At 35.5% G+C, this 22,805-nt stretch overlaps 1 protein-coding gene across 8 annotated transcripts in view; it reads right to left on the bottom strand.

Moving 5' to 3' along the window:
* Positions 1–22,805, bottom strand: part of CACNA2D1 (calcium voltage-gated channel auxiliary subunit alpha2delta 1) — a 431,936-nt gene that overhangs the window by 66,047 nt on the left and 343,084 nt on the right. For all 8 annotated transcript variants that reach the window (XR_005828022.1, XM_040595297.1, XM_040595291.1 and 5 more), the window contains exon 12: positions 19,284–19,388. Coding sequence is in view for 7 of the 8 variants with exons in the window: in XM_040595297.1 (XP_040451231.1) it covers positions 19,284–19,388 (105 nt within the window). In the remaining variant the exon portion in view is untranslated. The remainder of the gene's footprint in view (positions 1–19,283; positions 19,389–22,805) is intronic.

Below are 22,805 nucleotides of genomic sequence, written 5' to 3'. Positions count from 1 at the left end.
CAAAAGCTGATATTGCTGTATAAATATTAAAAATCCTACAAGACACACAGAAAAATTACGAATAGTATGCTTCAGCTTCTGGCTGAATATTTTGCTCCAAAACTGAGCATTTCTTTAAAATGAGGGGGAAATATTTTCCCTACGGTTTTAATAAGTTGCTCATTATTATCAAGTCCCTCTGAGGAAATGTCCAAGGACCAGATTGCCTTTTCTTTTCAGGCACCTATTTCTTTATGGACCTTTAATTTACCTATTCACTTCACACATCACAGCTCACAACATGAAATCAGAATATTAATTCCTTTCTATGGAACTTCATAACTATGTTTAAAATTAAAACGTAATACAACTAATTTGCATGCAGGCTATAACTAAGTAATATGCTAATGCTTTATTTAAATAACATTCATAGCATAAATTTCAGACACTCCTTGTAAATTACTGATCATGGCTAAATTTTGAAATTATTATTTATACAAATTTTCATCACATATTTATCATGTGTAATTACCACCTAAACCTTCATTTGTCAAATGAGCAACAAAAAATAGTGTGACATAATCAGAGCTTATGTATTAACCAAAAGCGGTAGAAATAGCTCCAAATCATCAATCAGCAGCTAGCAAACAGTGAAACTTTATTAGTGTTGACCCCTGTATGCAAGGAGGGCAAACCAAGCTTTGTGCTAGTTGTCATATTTAATTAACAATATGTTTTGATTTGTTTTATCCATACAAGCCCTTTGTTTCTGCAGTTACAAGAAGATTTAAAGCAACTAGCCTGCTGCACTGCATGCTGATTCAGGTGCTTGTTTTTTTAAAATACAGGAAAAATGTGAAGTTTTTCAATAAAACTAGTAAGACTATCCCAAACAGGGTCATTTCTCAATAATGAGTAAAGCCAATTACATTTCTGGTTATGTACGCAAGTACGGGAATGAACATACATGTGTGACAGCAAAATTTTTCTCTCATAGCTCATATGGATAGAGACAGATGAAAAATGCCTTCTATTACCTTGAACATATCAGTATCAATAGTGGAACCTGAATTCACCTGGTAAGTCTACATTTCTTTTATATTTTTAATACTGTATCACATTGTAAACTGAAGCTCCATTTGCCATCCTCATTTGTTCTTGACCTCTTTTACAAAACGTCAGCTATAACTCTTCTAATGGATCTTTCTGTGTCTACTCAATTACTGTCTATTTTTCCTAAGCTGAATATCACGATGTTATTTTCTATTGGTATCTCTGCGCTCACAAGGTCTCTGCCTGCTCTGTACTCCTGTTATTTTTTGGGGACTCACCTCTCCTCCTAGTTCAGTGTCCACTAAACACTTGATTCGGAACATATTCTCAAAAATTATGGTACAATAAGAAAAAACCCACTGAAGGCCACTAGGTAGATAGATGAGTGACTTGATGTCTCTTTTGGATTAAAAGTAACTAAGTTAAGACAGAGTCGTGTGGATTGCTTGTGTGTGTATAAAACACGAGTCAATTAGACTAGGCTGTCTAGCATTTGATCTCAAACGTAAAAATGAAACACTGAACTGGATTCAAGTTGCGAAATGATATGTAATTTAGGGAAAAGAAGCAGCATGTTAAATCTGCAACAAATCTATAAAGAATTTAGAATTTAAATTATTGACAACAAGCAGAGGACAATATATTTGATTTACTGTTCCTTGGGTAATTAACAGAGATAAAGAACTGCAATGAAAATTGGAGTTTTTAATTGTTACTTGGTTTGGCAAGAGGGTGGAACATTCAAAAGAGTTTTCTTTTTCCTATTGCCTCATCTGGAATTGAGTAGAATGACAGACCAGCTGGAAAAATGAGTCAGCAAGTCAAATTAAACAAGCCAATTTTAGCAAAAAAACATGCTCTGTACTAACATTTTCTGTGAAAGGACCCAGAGTCAGCCAAAGGACTGAGATACATCTGTCTATACCTTTTCCTTATAGACATCTCTCCAAAGAAGACAAAAGGCTTTTAAACTAAAAAAGACAGATTTAATTCATTTTAATAGGGGATTTAGGACTGAGAACATTTGGAGCAACTAGATCAGACACAACGGCTGTGAACACCTCTCCCTTTGCCTGTCCTTCCTTTAAAGTTTAGTTTCAACCAACTAAATGGATTTCTGAGTTGAAGAAAACTGCTAAGTACTCTTTGATCCCTAGAAGTTGTCTTCCATCACCATCAAGGCCTGGTTATTTCTTCTCTGTGCTTCTCTACAGCCTCTTATGTTCTGCATAAACTACAGGTTCCTGGGTCCTTTTGCTATGACTCTTGCTCTCCACCATCCGCACCAGTGGATGGACACTTCTGTCCCCCGAACCATCTCCCAGGGAAAGTGCAACCTTGCCTCCATATAGGGGAGATCCATTTATTGTCTTCAAAAAGAAACATAACTTTCAAATCAATGAAAAATAATGGAACAACCAGAAAAATATAGGAGCTGTATACTTTCTGATTTTCAATGGGACTGTTCAAAGCAAAATACTTCTAGAAAACTCATACCTTTAGAATGGAGAAGAACTAGAGACAGGCACCTGCCAGCCATTTCTGCCAGCCCAGTCAGCTACAGCCTTGAAACTGATTTGAAATATGTCCTAATTTCTACCACCGAGAGTTCAAGAACAGAGCTGTGTTAGTTCTATCAGGAATATATTGTGCTGATAATGGGTAGCAAATTCTCTGTATTTTTCTCACTCTGAAACTAATCATGGAACAAAATACAAATCTTTTATACTTTGCATTATTCATTTAAAGTATATAGTAAAGCAATATACTTTAAAGTATATAGTAAAGCAATATACTTATTAACAAACAAAACAAGTGTAGAGTTAATGTAAGGATAGCCAATGAGTGAGTGTCACAATACGCCCAGGGAGGTTGTACATTCTGCCTGCTTTGAGGTTTTAAAGACCAGACTAGGTAAAGCCCTGAGCAACCTGGCTTGGTCTTACTCCTGATGTTGGACTAGAGACCTCGGAGGTCGCTTGCAACCTACTTATCCTAGGACAAAGGACATCAAAGGAAAACAAGCAAAAAGTAGATTAAAAAGAAAGCTACAAAAAATAGAGGAAGAAGTACTGTACTGAAGAAAATACAATTGCCTAATTATATAATTAATTTGCTTTTAATTTTGTATTTCTTGCTAGCAGGAAAAGCTCATAAGCCCCAAGGTGAATAGAAGGATTCTGACTGCTACAGATATTAGGGGACAGTGGCGCTCAAGAGAGTTGTGATGGAGACAGAAATTGTGAACTACCCGTGAAAAGGCTGTTTTCCCTACAGATCTCAGTTGCTTTTTACCTATCTCATTTGTCCGGTTCGCTATTGGAATAAAATAAAGATTAAATTAGACTCTTCCTTTGGATGTATCATGTTATGAGTATTACAGAAAATTAACAGCCTGAGTGAAGTTAATTTGAAGTGTTAACCAAGCACAAAAATCACACTTGCTATTTAGACCACTGCATATACGTGTAGGCTATATGTGTAGGCCTACAAGAGTTTGAGAAACTGCAACCACTCTGCAAGCAATTCAGAGTGGATGAACCTGCATATTTTTTGGCAAGCGTATTATTTGTCTTTAATTCTGTGCTGCCTCAGTGACAGAACTCTCAATAATCATTTATGTGCATCTCTCCATTTCTCTGCTTAGGAGGAGATTAACTGGCCTTTGGAGAGATGTGTATCACTTTGTCAGATATCAAGAGAGTTGCACAATCAATTTACTCAACTAGATCTAGGCAAGATGAACCTCATCATCTTATGTCTATCTGGTAAAAATAGCAAGCATGCATCTTCCTCTACCACTAGATAAACAAACTGACTGAGTCAAAAACTGATCTCATCAAATCATGCAACTTCAGTTTTCATGGTGACAGTATGACTTCAGAATTATTTTAATCTGGCCTTTATAATTGCAGATAAAGCTTCACAGGCAATCTCTTTTACTATAGACCAAGAGAAGCTGTGGTAAAGAAGCATAATTACAATTCTTATGAGGAGTGGCTGAATCTGGAGAAGAGAAGACTTGGGTGATCTTATTGCTCTGTACAACCCCCTGACAGGAGGCTGTAGGCAGATGGCGGTAAGTCTCTTCTCCCAGATAACAAGTGACAGGACAAGGAAATGGTCTCAAGTTGTGCCAGAGAAGGTTTAGGTTGGATATTAGGAAAAAATCATCACTGAAGTGATGGTGAAGCACTGGAACAGGCTGCCCAGGGAGGTGGTGGAATCACCATCCCTGGAGGCATTTAAAAACTGTGTTGATGCGGTGCTTAGGGACATGGTTTAGCAGTGGGCTTGGCAGTGCTGGGTTAACAGTTGGACTTGACGATCTCAAAGGTCTTTTCAACCTAAATTATGCTATGATTCTATGAATAAATATTTCCACAATTCCAGCATGGTCCAGGAAATTATTTTTCCCACTAATGTGTTTATAGGTTAACAGATGAAAAATTGTTTGTGGTTTGAATTTAATACATACATTTCTGAAATAAAAGGACAACATACCAAGCCTATTTTTCTAAGTAAAATCATAAAATTGCTTTTGTATATTCCATTATGCACTCCATCACCTTGTAAGTATAGCTTTTAAACTACTTAACCATTTTGGTACTTTTCTGGTGAAGATCAGGGAAATGTTAATGTGGTTTTCAAGCTGCCACAGTTAAAACTGTGAATGCGTTTTTTCTTTACTGTCTTTACATCCATGGCAGAAATCTGAAGACAATTTTAGATTCCACTATGAACTGAGGCTAGAAGACATTTATGACCAATTTGAAATGAGAACAGAACTTCATAAGATGATCTAAAAACCCTATATAGTAATTAGGAAACCACCTAGGGTTAGCCAATAGGAAGCACCAAACACAGAGTTTCACATAAATTCTGGTCCATAATCTGTCATGTTGAACGCTCAGTTCAGGACTTCCAGGGACGCAGTCCTGAACTATTTGGATTATACCTATAAAAATAAAGCAGCTTTTTTTTTTTTTTTTCTTTTTTTTTTTTTTTTTTTTCTAGGAAGCACAGGGAGAAGAGAAATAAAAGTTCTGTGTTTAACAGCAGGGGTAAGACTCACAATGATGTGCTTGAGGGAGGTTTTAGGATCCCTCAGGCTATATTGATGCAGTAAATAAAATGGGACATAACCCATAACCCATTTTCTTTCTCAGGCCACGAGGGCAAGTGACACAGCCTGGCTCACATCTCTACAGCTAAATTATACTGCCATCCTCCCTCCCTGTCCCCCCTCACCATACTGGGTGATCTCATTATAAAACCTTTTGGGAACAGGCCCTGGCTCATGCAACCCCCTGAACCAAAACCAGACGTTGTTCAAAAGAGTTGGCTGCCACAGGCCAAGAACCATACTGTTGGATGTGTTAACAATTAAACAATATGGATAGCTGTGGATATTTTACCAGCCTACACCCTGGCCTGGGTTCATTGATTAGTATGTGGTCTGATTCACTCAGATGAGTAAAATTGGGGTTTTATATGATAGACCTAGCAAGTCTCACCCTTTTCAGACTGAGCAGTGGTGCCACTAATCTTTTAAGTGAGAGTTCAATACTCATATAAAAAAAGGTCTGAGTTCACTTTTCTCAATTTGAGCGAATTCACAACTTCTATTGCTCTCAATACCAGGCTCAAAAAAGTTCAGATCTACGGTTTTTGTATGTGCCTCTCAGACTGCTTCCACTTTTTGCCCTTAACAGCAATTGGGAAAAACACAGAGATGACCTAAGCAGCTGGGTATGAAAACTAGTCAGGTACTAAGGTTGTGAAGATTTAAAGGTCTAACTCAGAATGCAGAATAAACAATCCTATGTCAAATTAGGAAATACCAAGAATGGTATGATATGCCAACAGAAATGTATCAAGGTGTATCTTTTATATTTATGACTACATTAGGATCTGCCCCTTGCTGTAGGTACTCTCTGAAAATATGTGTAGACTTGGGGAAATTGGGGAGAAAAAGTCCATATGGGAATCAATAAGAATTTAGGTCTCAAATATTTACATGTAAAGATAATTGCAGGCTAGACTTCTTTGAATTTATAGACATGAATAAAGTATGAATACATTTGGCAAAACATCTATTCAAGCGTTTCCATAATCGACCCTCTATGCTCTGATTCAGCAAGGAATTTAACTATGCAGGTAAGCCCCTTGACATCAATGGAAAATGCTTTAACTGAGGCACATATTTAAAGACTAATAAAGCAGATCCTTAGAGCTATTTTTCTAGATGTTTATCCACAGTCAATTACTTCTCCCAGACCTTCGATGTGTATTTGCAGTATTTTCTATCAATATCTTTCATTCACTAAAATTCAACCTCAGAGTTCAAGCTGCAATGCTAACTTATGAGTTCTTAGTCTAATTATATCCTGTGTAATTACAGTCTCATAAAGAAAAGAAATAACGACACTAAAAACTAGCTCACATTACAATCTAATGTTAATCCTTCTATCTTAAAATAAAAAGAAAAAATAAGTTTGTTACATATGAGGAGATTATTGGAGAATCTCACTTGCTTTGGATATGGTTCTAGACTGATAAAATAGGCCCAAACCCATTTATTGGGAAAATAGTTCCAAGAACACTGATCTGCAGTGTATTTATATACAATTACACATCAAAAGGAAATAAACTGAAAATTACACCTGAAGTTTTCATAACACATGCACACAATGAAAGATGCACGTTCACTGAAGAAGTCTTTAAAGTGAATACAGTGAATCCCCAAAATGTTTATCCGGAATTGCAGTGTTTCAAAAACTAAAAAATTTGTATTCTCTGGCTTTCTTTGTTTCCTTACAAAGAAAACGTATCTGCATGAAAATGGGGATATTTTCTAGTGCAGAGGTTGAAAACACTATTATGGTTAACATACTGGAAAGCTTCAGAATTAACACTCTCACAGAACTAAAAAATACTAATTCAGTTACGCTGTTCTACATCTTCTCAGTGCCACCTTGTGGAACTACAGCAACTCATTCCTTACTCTCTAATGGGCTAGCATGGTGTGCCCCTTCTGTTCTGCCATACAGCTAAATGTATGAAGGTATAAATACCCTGCTGATACCTACCAAGCTACCTCTGCTACATTGACTATAATTAGATACGGTTACATGATGCTTTAAGTCTTTACCTAGTTTAGACATAATCTTTGATGAGCCAGAAGTATCACAGATGTACAAGCAGAATTATTCAATTGTGTATGCTCACAATAACTTAATGTAGGAATACTACACAACAATGAGGAGGCTATGTCCTCTGCACTACACTGTCTCCACAGGTAAGTTTTTAATCTCAACATTTTCTAGGTGTAGGTATGAAACAGCTCGGTTTTATTAGATTTTTACATTAGTCTCAAGAACAGCAGTAAGGAAGAGAAAAGCTGTGCTTTCAAAAACACTGGTAGGACTTCACAATGATGTGCTTGAGTTTAAGTTTGAGAGTCAGTTTGGCTATGTTAACCTTACAAAAAATGGGCCTTGGTCCACTCTCAAGCCTTAAGAGCAACTGTGGCAGCAGAGCCTACATACATGCACAGCAGCTGAACCACTGCTCATTCCCTCTTCCCGTTCCCTTGCTGCGCAAAGAGCAGTCCCAGCACCTTCTGTGTGAGTGTGCCAGCTGGCAGAGGCTAAAAAACTCCCAGGTTTAACTAACAGTTAAAACATATAAAGGATTGCAGGACACTCTCCATGCCCATGTCTTAGCCCCATGTAAATTACTAATATAAATGGTGTCTCAAGACATTTAGATTAATATGATGTTTCCAACAGTGTAATGCAGTTGCTGTATGCTTAGATCATCCTGCTGAAAGGCAGGGATGGATTTTATCTAGAAAACCCCAAAATAGTACTCAAGTGGTCTTCTCTGATGCAGGCTTGTGGCTGTAGCTCTGGCTCAAAGAACGCCAACATGCTGGTTGCTTTTCCTGTGATTTCCAGCAGAAGTGCTGTCCTCACCAGATCACCCCATACCACCTCAGAAATAAGCATCAAGCGCTCAGTTTGGATCAGGTGGTTTTCTAGCCACTCATCCTGTCTCCCCGTCTTCAGATGAAGAAATTACACTGTCACCTTTTTTAGCAATTCAGCTGTTTAATGTTTTACTTTGATTACCCGGGTTCTATTTAGTCAGTTGATCTGTTTCCTTCCTTGGTTATGTTAATATCAAAGTCTCTTTGCTGAAATTAAAAACAATTAAATTCCTCCTTTCCCCAAGCTACTTCTCCCTGACACTCCACATTTAGCATTCCCTGGAGAAAAACTCATTTTTTATGAGATTTCCTTGTAAATTTTGTGGCCCATATCAGGAACCAGACAAAGGGGTTGATAAAGTGATTTCCCCCATACCCAGGATTAAAAGCATATTAGGCATTTCTTTGATAGTCAAAACAACATTTGGTGGCAGCTGAGCAGCTGGAAAGGACCATATTAATTAGAGAGATATTTACAGTTCATATTGTGACACTAAGCCATCTCTTTTTTTCCTTTTTTTTTTTTTTTTTCTTTGGCCTTATAAGCCCTGGGGAAGAATTATTACAAATATGAGCTAAGCATTTAAAGGAATATTTAATTTGTCATTGAATATTTCAAACACTAATTTTTATCAGGTACTCTGCTTTTTCTTTTCATGCAAATAGTCTTTGTTTGAAAATACTGCACTAATTATCCCCTTTGTATAGTTACTCTCTCTGTTTTTTACTCCCATTACTCCAGTTCTTGTACAGCATGGAAAACAGTGACTGAAACTAAACGGTTGCAAACGCCAAACAGTCATATTAGAAGGAGGAAAATGACAGGGGGAAAGGGAAGGGCCATCGGAAATTCTCATTTCCAGCAGAACCCATTTACAGGAAATCTTACTCTCTGGAATTATCAGTTATACAAAGTTCACGTCTAATTTTACAATGGCCTCATCTTCACGGGAACATGACAATTCTAAATGAAAATAATATAGCGCGCTTGAAAAAGGGTACACCAACTAAGTGGGTGAAGGGACTTTTCTCCACGTTCACATGTTGTATCTTGGAGATTGAGCTGGGAACAATATCTTCAGATCACCTTACAAGAGGGAGATTTAGGGATGAAAAGGCTTCAGGTTTAGTTCCCCTTCCTTTTTTTTTTTGGGGGGGTGGGGGGGTGGGAAATTAGTAACTACTGTATAGCAATGGAAACTCACCACTGCCATATAGGACTGTGCTCAGGGCAACCTGACCTTGCCTCTGCTTGCAGGTAAGACGTTCCATTACTGACACAAGCAGGCGCTGACGATGCCTGCTGTCAGCAACTGGCAAATGTCCTAGTGTGGCTGAAAGACTGAGTCTCATGCACAATCATGTAATAGAGAACATCCTTCACAGCTAGCAATTAATGGAATCGCTGTGCATGCTCGCTCATTGTACTTCTTGCCAAACCGCACTTGAAATCTCAGGATTGTCTCTGAGAAACGTTGCATATATACAGATTTATAGATAGCATCTATCCTAGGGATGGTTTAATAATAAAAGAACTAATCATGACACAGTTCACTCTTACATGGAATGATGTGCATTTTCATTTCTTTTGCAATCAACTAAATAAATTGCATTTTCAGGAAAAAATAATAGAACTGATCCTATACGCAATCCACAGGTAAAAGAACCTTGGGAGTTGCCTGTGGCCCTGGTTCAACTGTAACAAAGTGTTCTGAGTGTTCTTAGTAAACTTAGATGTAAATTTTGCATTCACAAGAGCTGAAAGAGCAGAGACAATGTATTTTAGTTAAATCACACTTCAGGTGAAAAGATATAAGCTGTTTTTCAGTCTATGATGTGAGATAAATGAATATTAATCATCTCTCACAAAGTCTGTCTTTTTATTGAAAAAAAAAGGTCTTCAGCCTTCTTTATAAATATGCTTTATAGAGAGAAATTTACTATAGACAAAATATTGCCTTAGAGGATTTTGGTTTTGTCTTTATTTTTGTTTTCAAATAAAATTGCATCTACAGACTAAGTCTGCAACAGAAAGCATTGAGGTTATTGTTTTTCTTGTCTACACTGCAGGATCGAGAATATAATACGGCCAGTTTGCATTACAGAATGTATTGCCTGCAAAGAGGCGGCTTCATAAAATCATTCGTAAATCAAAGTCTTTCTTGTTAAAAAGATCCATTTTTAAAAAGTCAGAATTATAAAAAAGAATAAACATTTGCAGTTTGCGATCAAGGTTCTTTGGTCAGTATGGATTAAATGTCTTCTTTTGTATGTGACTAATAATGAGATTATGAAGCACAGAATTCCCATCTACTGACTTCAAATCGAAGCTGAATATAGAATCAAGAATGGAGACACATAATAGGCTAAGAGTTCAAAGACTGCATATGGGGGCTGATACTGTTCTGAAAAATAATAGATTTGTTTTTCATTTTGTTGTGGGTTGTTTTTTTTTCTCTATTTTTTAGGAATAAGACCTATAAAAATTTTTTGTGAAAAACTCAAGAGAAATTAATTTAAAGCTCATACTTGAATGTCATTTTCCGTGACCACACAAGTAAAAGACTGCAAAGTGAGTTTCTCATTCTTCTAGTAAAGACAATTTATTCTGTATAGCACATTAAATTCTGTGTATTAAATTATATCATGATAGTGCAAAAGATTAAAGAATGTGACTTATTTCCTGGAGATATGACAGAGCAGGATTTGGTCTTTTCTTTGAGACTAATCAGGATTTTGAATGCATATCACTTTCTAAGTAGAGGGCGGAGTATTTTCTGTTTGTTTCTCAGCAGAATATTAATCCATTGCTTGAAAGATTATTTTTTTTTTCCTTTTTGTCAAAACTGAAATATTTTCTGCAAAATACTATACAAAAAGGCCTTCTTAATGACATATAATAATTCTTACTCTTGGTAAGATTTCTCAAATAGTGTTCCTCCATCTCAGGTTGATGTTGTTCTCTCCTGGTGAGATCAGTTGTGAAGTTCTCTCTTAAAAATCAACTCTTCCTTAAAATGTCTGCAGAAATCTCTAATACTTTACATTTAAAGTTGCACAGCGTTTCTCCTTCCTTAAGTGAAATGTACAGCATACCTACACTTTAGCTATCTCATTTCCCATTTATATCCTTTTCCTCTGTTATGCTTCTTGAATATATAAACACACATTTCTTGTTATCTGAATGGACCAAAATGTTGTTTCTTGAAATTTTAATTTCCTCCTTAACCTGTCATCTGTTTAGGCTGCTGCACACATACATCTTGTGCTACCATCTGTTTGTTTCAGCTGTTCCCTCATTCACTTGCTGACTACAGAGATTCCCATTCTGTAACTTCTCCCTCTGAACCCCAGCGTAAAGTCTCCTACATACTTCTGTCGGCTTTTTCCACCAGTGCATTGGCAAATCTTTTCATTCAAACATGTCCTGTCCCATCTGAAACATTTCCATCTACTAACGGACTAATGATCAACACCTGTCTACCAGCTGGCCTAAGCAGCATTTAGAAACTAAGACTTTTATCAAGTTTTAGAGTAATTTAATAATAGTTAATTCTTTTTAAAAATATTTTCAGTTGTGCTAGCTTAGTTATGTTACCTATTCTATTAAGTGAACAACTTTTGCAGTTTCTTCCCAGGAAGCTGCACTTTTAAATCAATGTTGTAAAGTAAACCTTTGGAAAACTCTAGACTTTGGGAATACACAAATGTCAGAATGGTAACTATATAATTGATAATTTTATAGAAAAACAGCTCTTAATCTTCATAACCATATTAATATTTTATTGTGTCCAGTTTTGATTCTCTATCTGCAGAAATCAATTCTTAATTTTGAAACTTTATCACTCTTAGGTTTTTCAATTGATGGGAGATTTTAAAAGTCTCTCTTACATGGCACTTGAAGCAGAACAATTTATACCTTCTCTGTCTACAGCTGCACTCCTTACACTCAGGTCTTGTTTAATTATGGCACTTACTTCAATAAACACCAGAAGCATACAAAATTTTTTTCTAACTTTAATCATATAGGTTCATGCAGATAAAACAATGAGATGTGAGCCACAATTCCTGAACATCTTGTAGCGTATCAGGAAAAAATCTTATTCTCGAACATGCCAAGAACAGTTGGATTTATTTCTGAATTTTGAGGAGGAATTAACTGAAAATCTAGAAGAAAGATCTTCTGAGTGAAAGATCAAGATGGGATTTTTATTTCAAGGAACAAAAGGTATGACAGCAGTAAAACAAAGATAAAGGCACAGAATTCAAGAAACTCAGAGAAATAGCTAGCTGAATATTGTGTGAAGATAATGTAAAGAATAAAGAATTACAAGAAAACTGGCAGTTCATGAAGAGGAATACATTAAACATACAAGAAGAAACTGCCTAATGCAATTTAAGGTTAAAAATACTTTAAAAATCAAACACAGAAACTGAAATTGAAGATTAACTGTAAAAAACAGCAGTTTGGGGAAAAACCAGTACAGAGCAAAGGAAAAAAAAAAAAAAAAAGTCAATAATATGCAGTTCAAAACCAGAAATTTATATTCTGGGACATATTTACCTGAGTGCTGCATGAAAAAAAAGTCATAGAAAATACTCTGTTCTTTTGATACCACTGAAGTTTCTCCAACTGTTCCAGAGAATGTTTTAAGAAATTAAATTGCTATTATCCACAATAGGGGTGATCATTAAGAATGAGAAAAATTTAATATATGACTAAGGAGAATTTAAGAGGAATTATTTTGTTACAGCTGAAAAGACAAAAGCTGAAAAGAAGAGTCGGATGAGGGTGATAACATAAAAATTGTTTCCTAAAATGTAAGAGGAAATTCTGGCGAGAATTAGTTGTTCTCTGTAATAAATGTAAAATGAAAAGAAAAAACGTTCTAAGCTTATTTTGCTTTAAGGAAATTTGGAGAAACCTTTCTAAACAGGTAGGTGTTGAAACAGAAAGATGTAAATACCTAAGAAAGCTGTGGAATTGAATACTTTAAAGAAGAGGTTACATAAACATCATCAGGCATGGCTTAGGCATTAAATTGCTCACTGCAGAAAGTCCCAGTCCTCAAACTCCTAAATTACACAATACAATCAACTCACATGTCATTTCTCCTCAATCCCAAATTCATAAGAACAAATGTACAGTAAATACATGGAGAGACTGAAACACAATGATCCTTCTGATGTCTAACCTCAACCAGTTATGCCATATGTGGCATTTTGTTTGCATAAATAAGTAAAATGCCGTTTGACGGTCTTGCTTTCATCCCAAAATAAACATAATGTGCTTTCTATATTAAGTGATATCATGTCCTTGTTGCCTTGATTAATCATGTTATGCCATCTGCAGCACCAACCTCTATGTGATACCCCGAATCAATCACTATTAATGTAGTGGTTTGGAACTGAAGATCAACAAAAATAAAAATATCAAATAGCCCCCTCTGTGCCAAATTTGAAGGAAAAAAGCTGCCACTTGGGTTTTATGTAACAGATACACATGATTCTAATATGACCGATAAGGTTACTTTTCAACAAACCTATATTAAAACTTTCATTAGCCCTCTGCAGCTCTCAACACCATCACATGGATTTTTATCTTGCACAGTAGATAAAAATGCCATGTGGCGACCCAGACAGATCCATACTCATAATGAAACAGCAGCCTAAAGAGAAACAGTATCAACACATCTCTCTGTGTGTGGACACATGCATGAAAAGGCTCTTCTGCATGCAGATCTTCTTCCTAAAATAAACCCCTCTCTGCCCCACTGCACTTTCTGCTGCATCTGCAAAGTCTGCAGCAATCTTACCCAGAAAACTTGTGTACATGCATGGAACAGTACAGGGGATGTGATGGCTGAATGAAAAAAAGCAGGTGAAAAAGGGAGAAGAAATATGATGGATATGACTTACTTATTGAAGCCTTTAAGAAAAACCCTAGAGGTGATGTTATATAGTCTAAAGGTAAAGGGGTCAGTGAAAGACAGTGGACATTTTTTAAAAAAGTTATCCCCAAAAAATCGCTATTTTTAATGGGGGACTTCACACACCATCAGGTAACTGGTTCAAAATTTAGATTAATGGGGAAAAATGTGTGCCTAATATCATACTGAGAAAAAAACATTAAAAAAAAAAAAGAAGTTATTGCATGGATCTACACACTTACAACCTCAAATAGCTCAGTATTGTGCAACTTGACTATTACTGAAGCATATGTCAATAGTGAGTGTCACAGGAGGAAAACTGCTGATATGGAATATTTAAATTCATTATCATAGTGCATTAATCTATGTTAGGAACCCAGAAGCAGGGACAGTAGCTATGTTGCAAGCCTTTCATTAATAAGTGGAGCTAAGGAAGAAGTAAAATATAGATGATTTGCCTTAAGAATAAGATATTTCTTTGATGAGCATTCTAATAACTTAATTTCTACTTTTACTTTGAAAGGAAAAGGAATGGATTGTGGTATTTATAAGTACTGACCCAAGTTTCACCCAGAATACTTTAGCTTTACCAGTCGTGCGTGTCACAGTCCATACAATAAATTAAAATTAATACCTGGAAGATAACACACTCTTAAGACAGAAGTGATTAGGGAAGAAGCCAGGGAGCCAGTCTAACCAGCTAGCTGGAGATTTCTTCTATATGGGATTTCCTGTACCATCACTCCAACAAAATTCACAGGGAGACTATCAGGAGGAATTAGAAATATCTTAACATCTGGTTGTCTAAAGATCACAGAAGGCTAATGCAGAGAAGGCCAGAAAAATATCTACAATCCAGAAAGCTTAACAAAATGGCTTAAATTTTATCTATCAAACTATGCCACATGCCAGTCAGATATAAACCAGAATTTTTCTCAATTCAACCCTTAATGTAATTACTTTATGTTACATCCTGTGTCACAAGTCTATCACATACTCAGAAATGTACACTTTGACAGCTGTTAAGCTCTATTCAAAGCTGCTATTAGTGTTGAGAAAGATGTTGTTTCTATTTTCGGCTCTATAAGTAACCCTAGAAAGTTACATTCGTTCAGTCTGACACCTGATGAGAATCCCATGGCTACCCCAAGTGGTAATGTCACAGTCTTTTTCAAGGGTCATTTGTAGTCAGGACTAACACTTTTAGCCTTGTCTAGAATGATTCATACACCATCGCCTAGATTAACACAATTTTCTTTTGAGTTTTACTGACTTGCAGTTGCACAATAATAGATTCAAACCCATGAAGAAAAGACAGTAGGGGGGATTTTTCTTTTAGAAGAAAGTTTTGCAAGTGCTTTCCCATAGATATTTCATTTTATCATTCTATTGCCAAACTGAATGTGTCCCATTTGGAAGAAGTCACAGCCAGCTGTACGTTTCCCAGTGGAATTACAGCAAGCTGAAGCCTTCTCCCATAGGACCTGTATCACTGTAGCAATTCTGTGCCCACCACACAGAGATATTTTTAATGCAACAGAGTTCTTGGAAAACTTCTCACATACCATTTCCTCTCAAATGATATTGTCAGAAAAATCTACATAAATGAGGTTGTATTAATAATGAGAGGTAATTCTGTGGGAATGAGACATGAGACCAAACTTACTATTCCACTCCCACTTGAGGGGTCAGATGAATCCCTCTGACCTCTATTATGCTAGGAAACTTCAAACAACTGAAAGTGCACAAGGCATGTTTAAGGTCTTTTTCTAGTCACTTGAGTTGAGCAATCCTTCAAAACACAGATTTCAGGGTGCACAATTTGCCCTGAAGAGCTGTAGCTGGTTTTCTATTTTCAACCTGAATTCAAAATTCTCAGGATGAAGAACGCCTACTGGGCCAACGTTTCAATTAAATTTATATTGCTATCTTCAGTGAAGCCATCTGTAGTATGAGTGCAAATAAAACAAAAATTTACCACCCCCATTCCTGAAATTTAGTGCGTGTGTGGTATTTCATACATCTAATGTGAGTACCCCAAATGTCACTGTAAAGGTAAACATGCTAGTTTTTAAATATCAGGCCCTGCATGTAGTTGCAAGCTGTGACAATAAAATCTGGCTTTATAAAGGGAAAAAGGCATGCAAAGGTGAAACACAATGTGATTTTTCACTTCAAATAGATGAAAACTAGGAATGTTCCTCCTCAAAATTGTGAGACAGAAAAATATTTCAAATATATCTATATGTTATTTCAAACGGATTAAACCCCCTTAATTTAACGGGGCAATTTTCCAGCTGCTAGTTTCTAGGCTGCTCTTTTAGTAGTTTCTAATTGTATATTGCATTCTTTCACTTCTTAACTTGAAGGTTGCACTAAGGGCACTGCAAACAAGTGTACTAAGTCATGTCATCTGATGGGCCAAAACTTATTGAAGCTTCTTGCATGCCACAGAATTGCAAAGTAACTGACATGAAGAAGAAAATACTCGTAGAGCTGAAGCGATTTTACATCAGGAGGATGAAAACAAGGATGAATAGATTTGAACAAATGGTCTTTTGTTTGTAGAGGAAAAGGAAAAAAAAAAAAGTAAGTTTACAACAAAGTGTACCCAAGATGGGAAAAGACTGACTGTGATCTAAGACAATAAAGATTCATCTTTTATATACTGTATGCAAAACACACAGAAAAATGTTTAAAAAAATGCAGAGCAGGCAAGAAAAGACATCAGCTGATAAATATTTATACTATGAGTTGCTACTGTGGTAAAAAATGGAAAAAAATTTGACACTTCATTCTGAATAGTCTCTCTACAACTGATAATTATAAAATTGGTCTTACATTCAATGGACTACTTGTGAAATACATTATAAATTAACTGCAGTAAAGACAACAGAATCTAGCTTCGCATATCTTTAAATATGTCATCATTGAATATATGAAAGCAGGCTACTGAGCAATATAAGAAGGTAACACTATGTTTGTGATTATGACTTTACAAAATTAAAAGTATATGTGTATTTTTCATGTTAGAATGTGTCTGTCAATTATCTTATTATGCCCTAGTGGATTAAGATTAATATTAAATTACACAAAGACAGAATAACAAGAGAGCTCACATGTCATCATTCCGGAATCAAGTGTAGTCTTACTAAGGAGAGCATGACCATAAATACATTTTGTATTAGTCTCATTTTTAAAAATATTAGAATGTTACGAAAGATTGTAGGGGTGGAGGTAGGGGGTTGGGGGTGGGCAGGGTCATTCATTAAGATTCCTAAAAATTAATTTACTAGTTCAGTCTCATTACAAGTTTTTCAATCATAAATTTCCCTTCAACACCACAAGGATTGCTACTGATTGAAAACTGTGAGGAGAAAGCAAATGATTTGTCAAATTATACCTGCAAAAACTTTCTTAGTATTTCTTGTACTTCCAATGTCACCTTGGAGAAAACCTATAAGGAATGGCATCTAGCAACCCAGTATTTTATTAGACAAGTAATAAAATGTAAGTGCTTACTAAAATTTTAACATTTACATGCATAGAACTTAATCAAGTGTAGGAAGTTTACCTTGCAGTGCATCTGCACTTCATTTAATTATATAAGAAAATATGCTTAAATAATCAGAAATCCATACAGTGACCATTATACCTTTGCTGTATATAATAAAAGCCCAAAACTCTCATCCACTAAAGCGAACATGAACACGAGAGTGTATTGTACTATATACAACAGTGTCTATATAAAACCAACCCAGAGCTTGGCAGAGAAAATTTACAGTATTAAAGGATGCAGAAAAATAAACACTTTAAATTGGTAAATCCTACATTTTGTCTATTATACTTCACAAAATAATCAATTTTCAGGCATGATGTGAGTAAGACTACAAATCTCAGCACTGCAAATCTGCTTTGTTGTTCGGACTGGACATTTAACTATACTTTCCTCCTAACACAGCAAATGAAATAGAAAATAATAAGAAATGAATCATACAACTTCCCCCTTATGCACGTGTTCCCTTTAGCTGATGTTTTTTGTTGTAACACTATAAAAGCTACCAAGTCCAAATTTGAAGAGGAATCTCTGCATATATTTTCAGAACAGAGCCATGCATGTCACACAAGTTGCTACAATTTCAGTTCTTCCTTCTAATTGTCAGTTTATAAAGCACTTTCAGCTCAGACATGAAGATTAACTAAACCCTACCACATCATTCTATGTGAAACACTGTTATAAAGCAGACACAAAATGACTATTCAAGGTCACTGAGTGTATCACTATTTGGTGTCTTGCATTTCTAGTTCCTGTTTTGAAGGGACTGATTCAAACATAGGATTTCCAACAAAATACTTCCACTGCTTTATAGACGAGCATCCGTGGCAACTGTTAAAGTGTCTTGGTGAATTGTAACCTAACTACTAGATGATTTTTTTTGAAAACAAAACAAAACAAAAATACAAAAAACCTAAGCACTAGAAAAGGTAAATTCCTAGTTGTTGCATGAATCCAGCTCATACTTATTTAGAAAGTGATTAATTTTCTAAATATAACGACTTGCACTGAAACTTAGGAAAGAATTTAGAAAGCTGTTTTATTTTACACGCACACACACATGCACACACACTCATTAATTTTTACATCTATAAGTATGCAAAAGCCAGATCAGAAATTTGATTAAATTAAAAACTTCAACCTAAAACCAGCACAGCTAATAATCCAGTCTAATCTGAACACAAATCATCCAGTGATTCTCATGTCAAACCCATAATGTTGGTTGACCAGCTGATCAAATTTTATCAGTAGAAAGCCATCCCACTCTTAGTTAATACATGCAAAGGTATAATTAGCCTCACTGTGAAAAACATGTGGGTTTGTTCCAGCTCAAATCTTTTCAGATTCAGATTCTAACACTGAGTTGTGGTTTTGCCTTTGCCTGATGAACAACAAAAACCACACAAAAAATATGCACAGTGAGGAGATCTGGATATATCTCGCATCATTTAACTGTGTTCTGCTTCATAATGCAAGTTTTACACTAATACAAGAAAAATATCAACAAAAAGTTTAATTCTTTATGGTTTATGGTACACTTTTGTACTGCTTGACATGAACGAGTCAAAAGGTATAAAATATTAAATATATTTAATGTTTTTTTTAATAAATATTATAGATTAAGAAAGATTTAAGTGCTCTAAAGTTCAATACTAATATGTTTTTAAAAAGTATCTCATACACATACCAAAAATATTTTCACTTCCATACTTAAATGTTCCTCTCTGTGCTGTTGTACTTTATGTAGTGAAATCTTTCATATATCACTTACTTTTTTGTCTTCATTATATTTGTGGAAAATTTCTTGTGCTCTTTCTTCACCACCATCCGTAAACAGCATAATAATCTTATTGCAGTTAGCTCTAGAGACACTGTGCTGTAGAAGACACAAAGAAAAGTGTGGGTTTTTTTAATTTCAGGCTATAAATAATAACAACTGTTGTATTTGATGGCTTTCATATCAACATGCTTACTACTTAAACATGGATTTTAGGACTTCATTCGATAACCACTTCTGAATGAAAAATAAGATAAAATAAAATTAAAATAAAATAAACCCAAAACAAACTGGGGTTTTTTGTTCCATGAGACTTAAATATGACTCATTTCATATCTAGTATAACCCAGAGGAATGAGGATCTGGTGGTTCCTCTCACCTCCACCAACATAAGCAAAACTCTTCAGCTCACACCCATCACATCCACCCCACAGCATTCCCATACAGATATTCTGCAAGAGACTTGTACAGTGACGGCCTCTAAATACTTTTACTCTTTTCTCATCTTTACTTTTTTTCTTATCCTTACTGTCCTTGTGGAAATTTGGGAACAATGACACCCTCTAATGAGTTACTGAATAGCCTTTTTTTTTTTTTTTTTTCCTGCTGGATTCCTTCCTACTCGCAGAAACTATCAAGCTCACTGACAACATAAATGAAAAATCTGGTAACTTAGGCATCCTATAGGTACATCTAAAAACCTCTACCTTATAAAATTAAAAATAATTTTGCATTTGCTATTTTTGTCATATTGCTTAAAATAAGCTCCATCTTCCACTTCTTTAGTTCTTCCCTGATTTTTTTTTACTATTTTTAATACACTGAAATTAATAGCCAAATTTTAGAAAAGTACTTTAGAACTGGGTTTACATAATATATTGCAGCCAAGATACAGTGCCTAGAATATTAATATCTCTCCACCACCTACTTTTCTAATTAGGTTGAAACTCAGAGGTGACGAACTGAGCATGTTCCATTATTTCTGAAGAGCAAGCCTGGAACAGAAAGAATTGAGAAGCTGTCTCTGACTCTTAATTCAGCAGTCAGTTACTAGTAAAGTTACAGAGAAAAAAACAGTGTGTTGTGCAAAGGAAGAAAAACATCATTCCACAGCCAGAACAATAGAGATGAATATGAATTTTGGCTCCTTATGAAAGGAGCCAAAGGCTTCTCCTTTGGCATTCATCTTCTTTCCTGATTCCCTAAAAGTTAAGAAACTAGTCTAAGCAAATTGCTCATTAATTTTACAGCCAGCAGTCCTTGTCCTCTGTGTTGCATACAAATGGTCCTAGCCAGACACTTCTTGGTACTTCTGAGTAGTTGGATGTGACAGAGTAAAACCCTTAGAGATTCAGTGAAAGAAATTCCACTTCCCCTTCCACAAGCCTGAATTTTGCTATATGAATTTACTGTGCAGTCAGAAAAATAAACAGGAGAGTCATCCTTGCAAGGTACCCAGTTCCCCCTTGCTATAGTCTTTGTGACTGGATAGTGACTAACTTTCACCTGGCTGGTAAGGTGAGGTGATCCCACTCCCCTTTGTCACTTTTCATCCTACTCTCTGATCTGATTTCTTGTTCTTCTGTAATAAAAAGACCAAAACACCAAAGCCAGCCCTCAAACATCAGCCCATAATCCTCAATATTGCAGCTCCACAGTTCTACAATGCTCCCAGAAAACTAAAATACAAAACCTTCACTTCCCATCACCATATTAAGAGCACTTCCCATCACCATATTAAGAGATGAATAATTGTTCCTCAGAGATGATTTGTACTGGTAGTTCAATATTCAGTGAATAACTACTTATTTAATCATTTGGAAAAAAACCCAACCAACCAAACAAACAAAAAACAAGCCCAAAGATTTTCTTACATCTAACAACATATAAAACCCATTTGAAATCAATACATTCTCTCCGATTGCATCAGCTCACTGTGTTTCATTTGGAATTAAATAATTTATGACCATCTGCTTGTGAAACGTAACCTACAAGATATAGCTTTGGGCTGCAATCTTTTCAATATTAAAAAAGTAATAAAAGTTGAGCTGGATACTTCATAAATAAACTCACCTACATTTACAGTGATTTAATATACAGACCAATATAAAATCAGGGGGAAAGCAAAGAGATGACAAGGAAGGTGACCAAAGCCTCCTCATATTCTAAAGCTTTCCTATTGATTTTGAAATGAACACTGCTATGGGCAAATGGGAACCTGCACAAATAAAATGTGAACTTTGAACTGAATAAAGCAGATTTTTTTAAAAATTATTTTTTTTTAACTAAATCAATTAATTTTCTAGTAACTGACTGCTGAATTAAGAGTCAGAGACAGCTCTCAATTCTCTCTATTCCAGGGTTGCTCTCCAGAAATAATAGAACATGTTCAGTTTGTAACCTCTGAGTTTCAACCTAAAATTCTAGTGCCTTGCTTAGCATATGCTTATATAGTGTGAGAAAAATGCAGTGGTTTCTCTTTATCTCCTAGTACTTACAGAAAAGCATTTACTTACACTACACCATTTAGATATTGAAGTCATGCCACGGAAAAAAAATATTCAAGATTTTAGCCTCCAAACAATATTGGAAATATGAACATGAATAACAAATCATATGATATTTTCCCACCATAAAAACTTTACATCCTGATGAATGAACTTAACACATCAGTCTCTTACAAAGGATCAGGAGGAAGGCAGAATTGCCTTTACAACACGCCTTTTTTTTTCTTTTTTTTCTGCCATTTGCACAAAGATGGCTCAGGGAGTAAATAGAAGTGATTTTGCAAAGCTGTTACAGTAATGTCATCATTTTTCTGAAGAGTTTGCCTCAGCAGTCCCATGGATGGCTCTGCCCTCCCATCGGAGACCAGAGCTGAAAAGGAATGTGTTGCCTATACAGCAGCTTCACCAGGACAAAAAACCACGGAAGAATAGACGTTGGAACTGAGTCTCCATATTCATGTTTAGCTTGCTCTTGCACATTTTTTTTTTCTTCCTTTCAAAACAGCAAACAGGACATGATCCATTTTATACTGTGCATATTTCACATCCCTAAAATTAACTCATTAAGTGTCAGGTGGGGCTTATATCTTATGACATAACACTTTAGGAATGCTTTTTTCATCATGCGTTTCATGCCACTGACAAAGGAAAAGCTAAACCAAACCAAAAATCAACTACTCAAGAAGAGATGATTTCAAGATCATTTTTTTGGACAACTTGTAGGTATTACGGTATCGGATAAAAAAACCCTCCTGAATTGCTGAAGCTAAAGTATTATTATTTTCAATGAAATAGCAACTTTATATAACACTAAATAACAGAAAAATATTGCATATAAATTATGGAATAAAGATTATTGATAAACACTTCAATTAGTATGTTGAAAAAAACCTTAAGTGTCTATTTCCATCAGACACCAAGTTTTTTATGGCACAAGTTAAATATTACTTTGGTATTCAGCAAAATTGTTTGCAATAACTGTGACCCAGAAGCAGTACCCACAAAACTG

The sequence above is a fragment of the Falco naumanni genome, chromosome 5 (genome assembly GCF_017639655.2).
Source record: "Falco naumanni isolate bFalNau1 chromosome 5, bFalNau1.pat, whole genome shotgun sequence".
Classification (NCBI taxonomy): domain Eukaryota; kingdom Metazoa; phylum Chordata; class Aves; order Falconiformes; family Falconidae; genus Falco; species Falco naumanni.
Note: the sequence above shows the minus strand (reverse complement) of the source record. Positions and strands in the feature narration are given on the sequence as shown.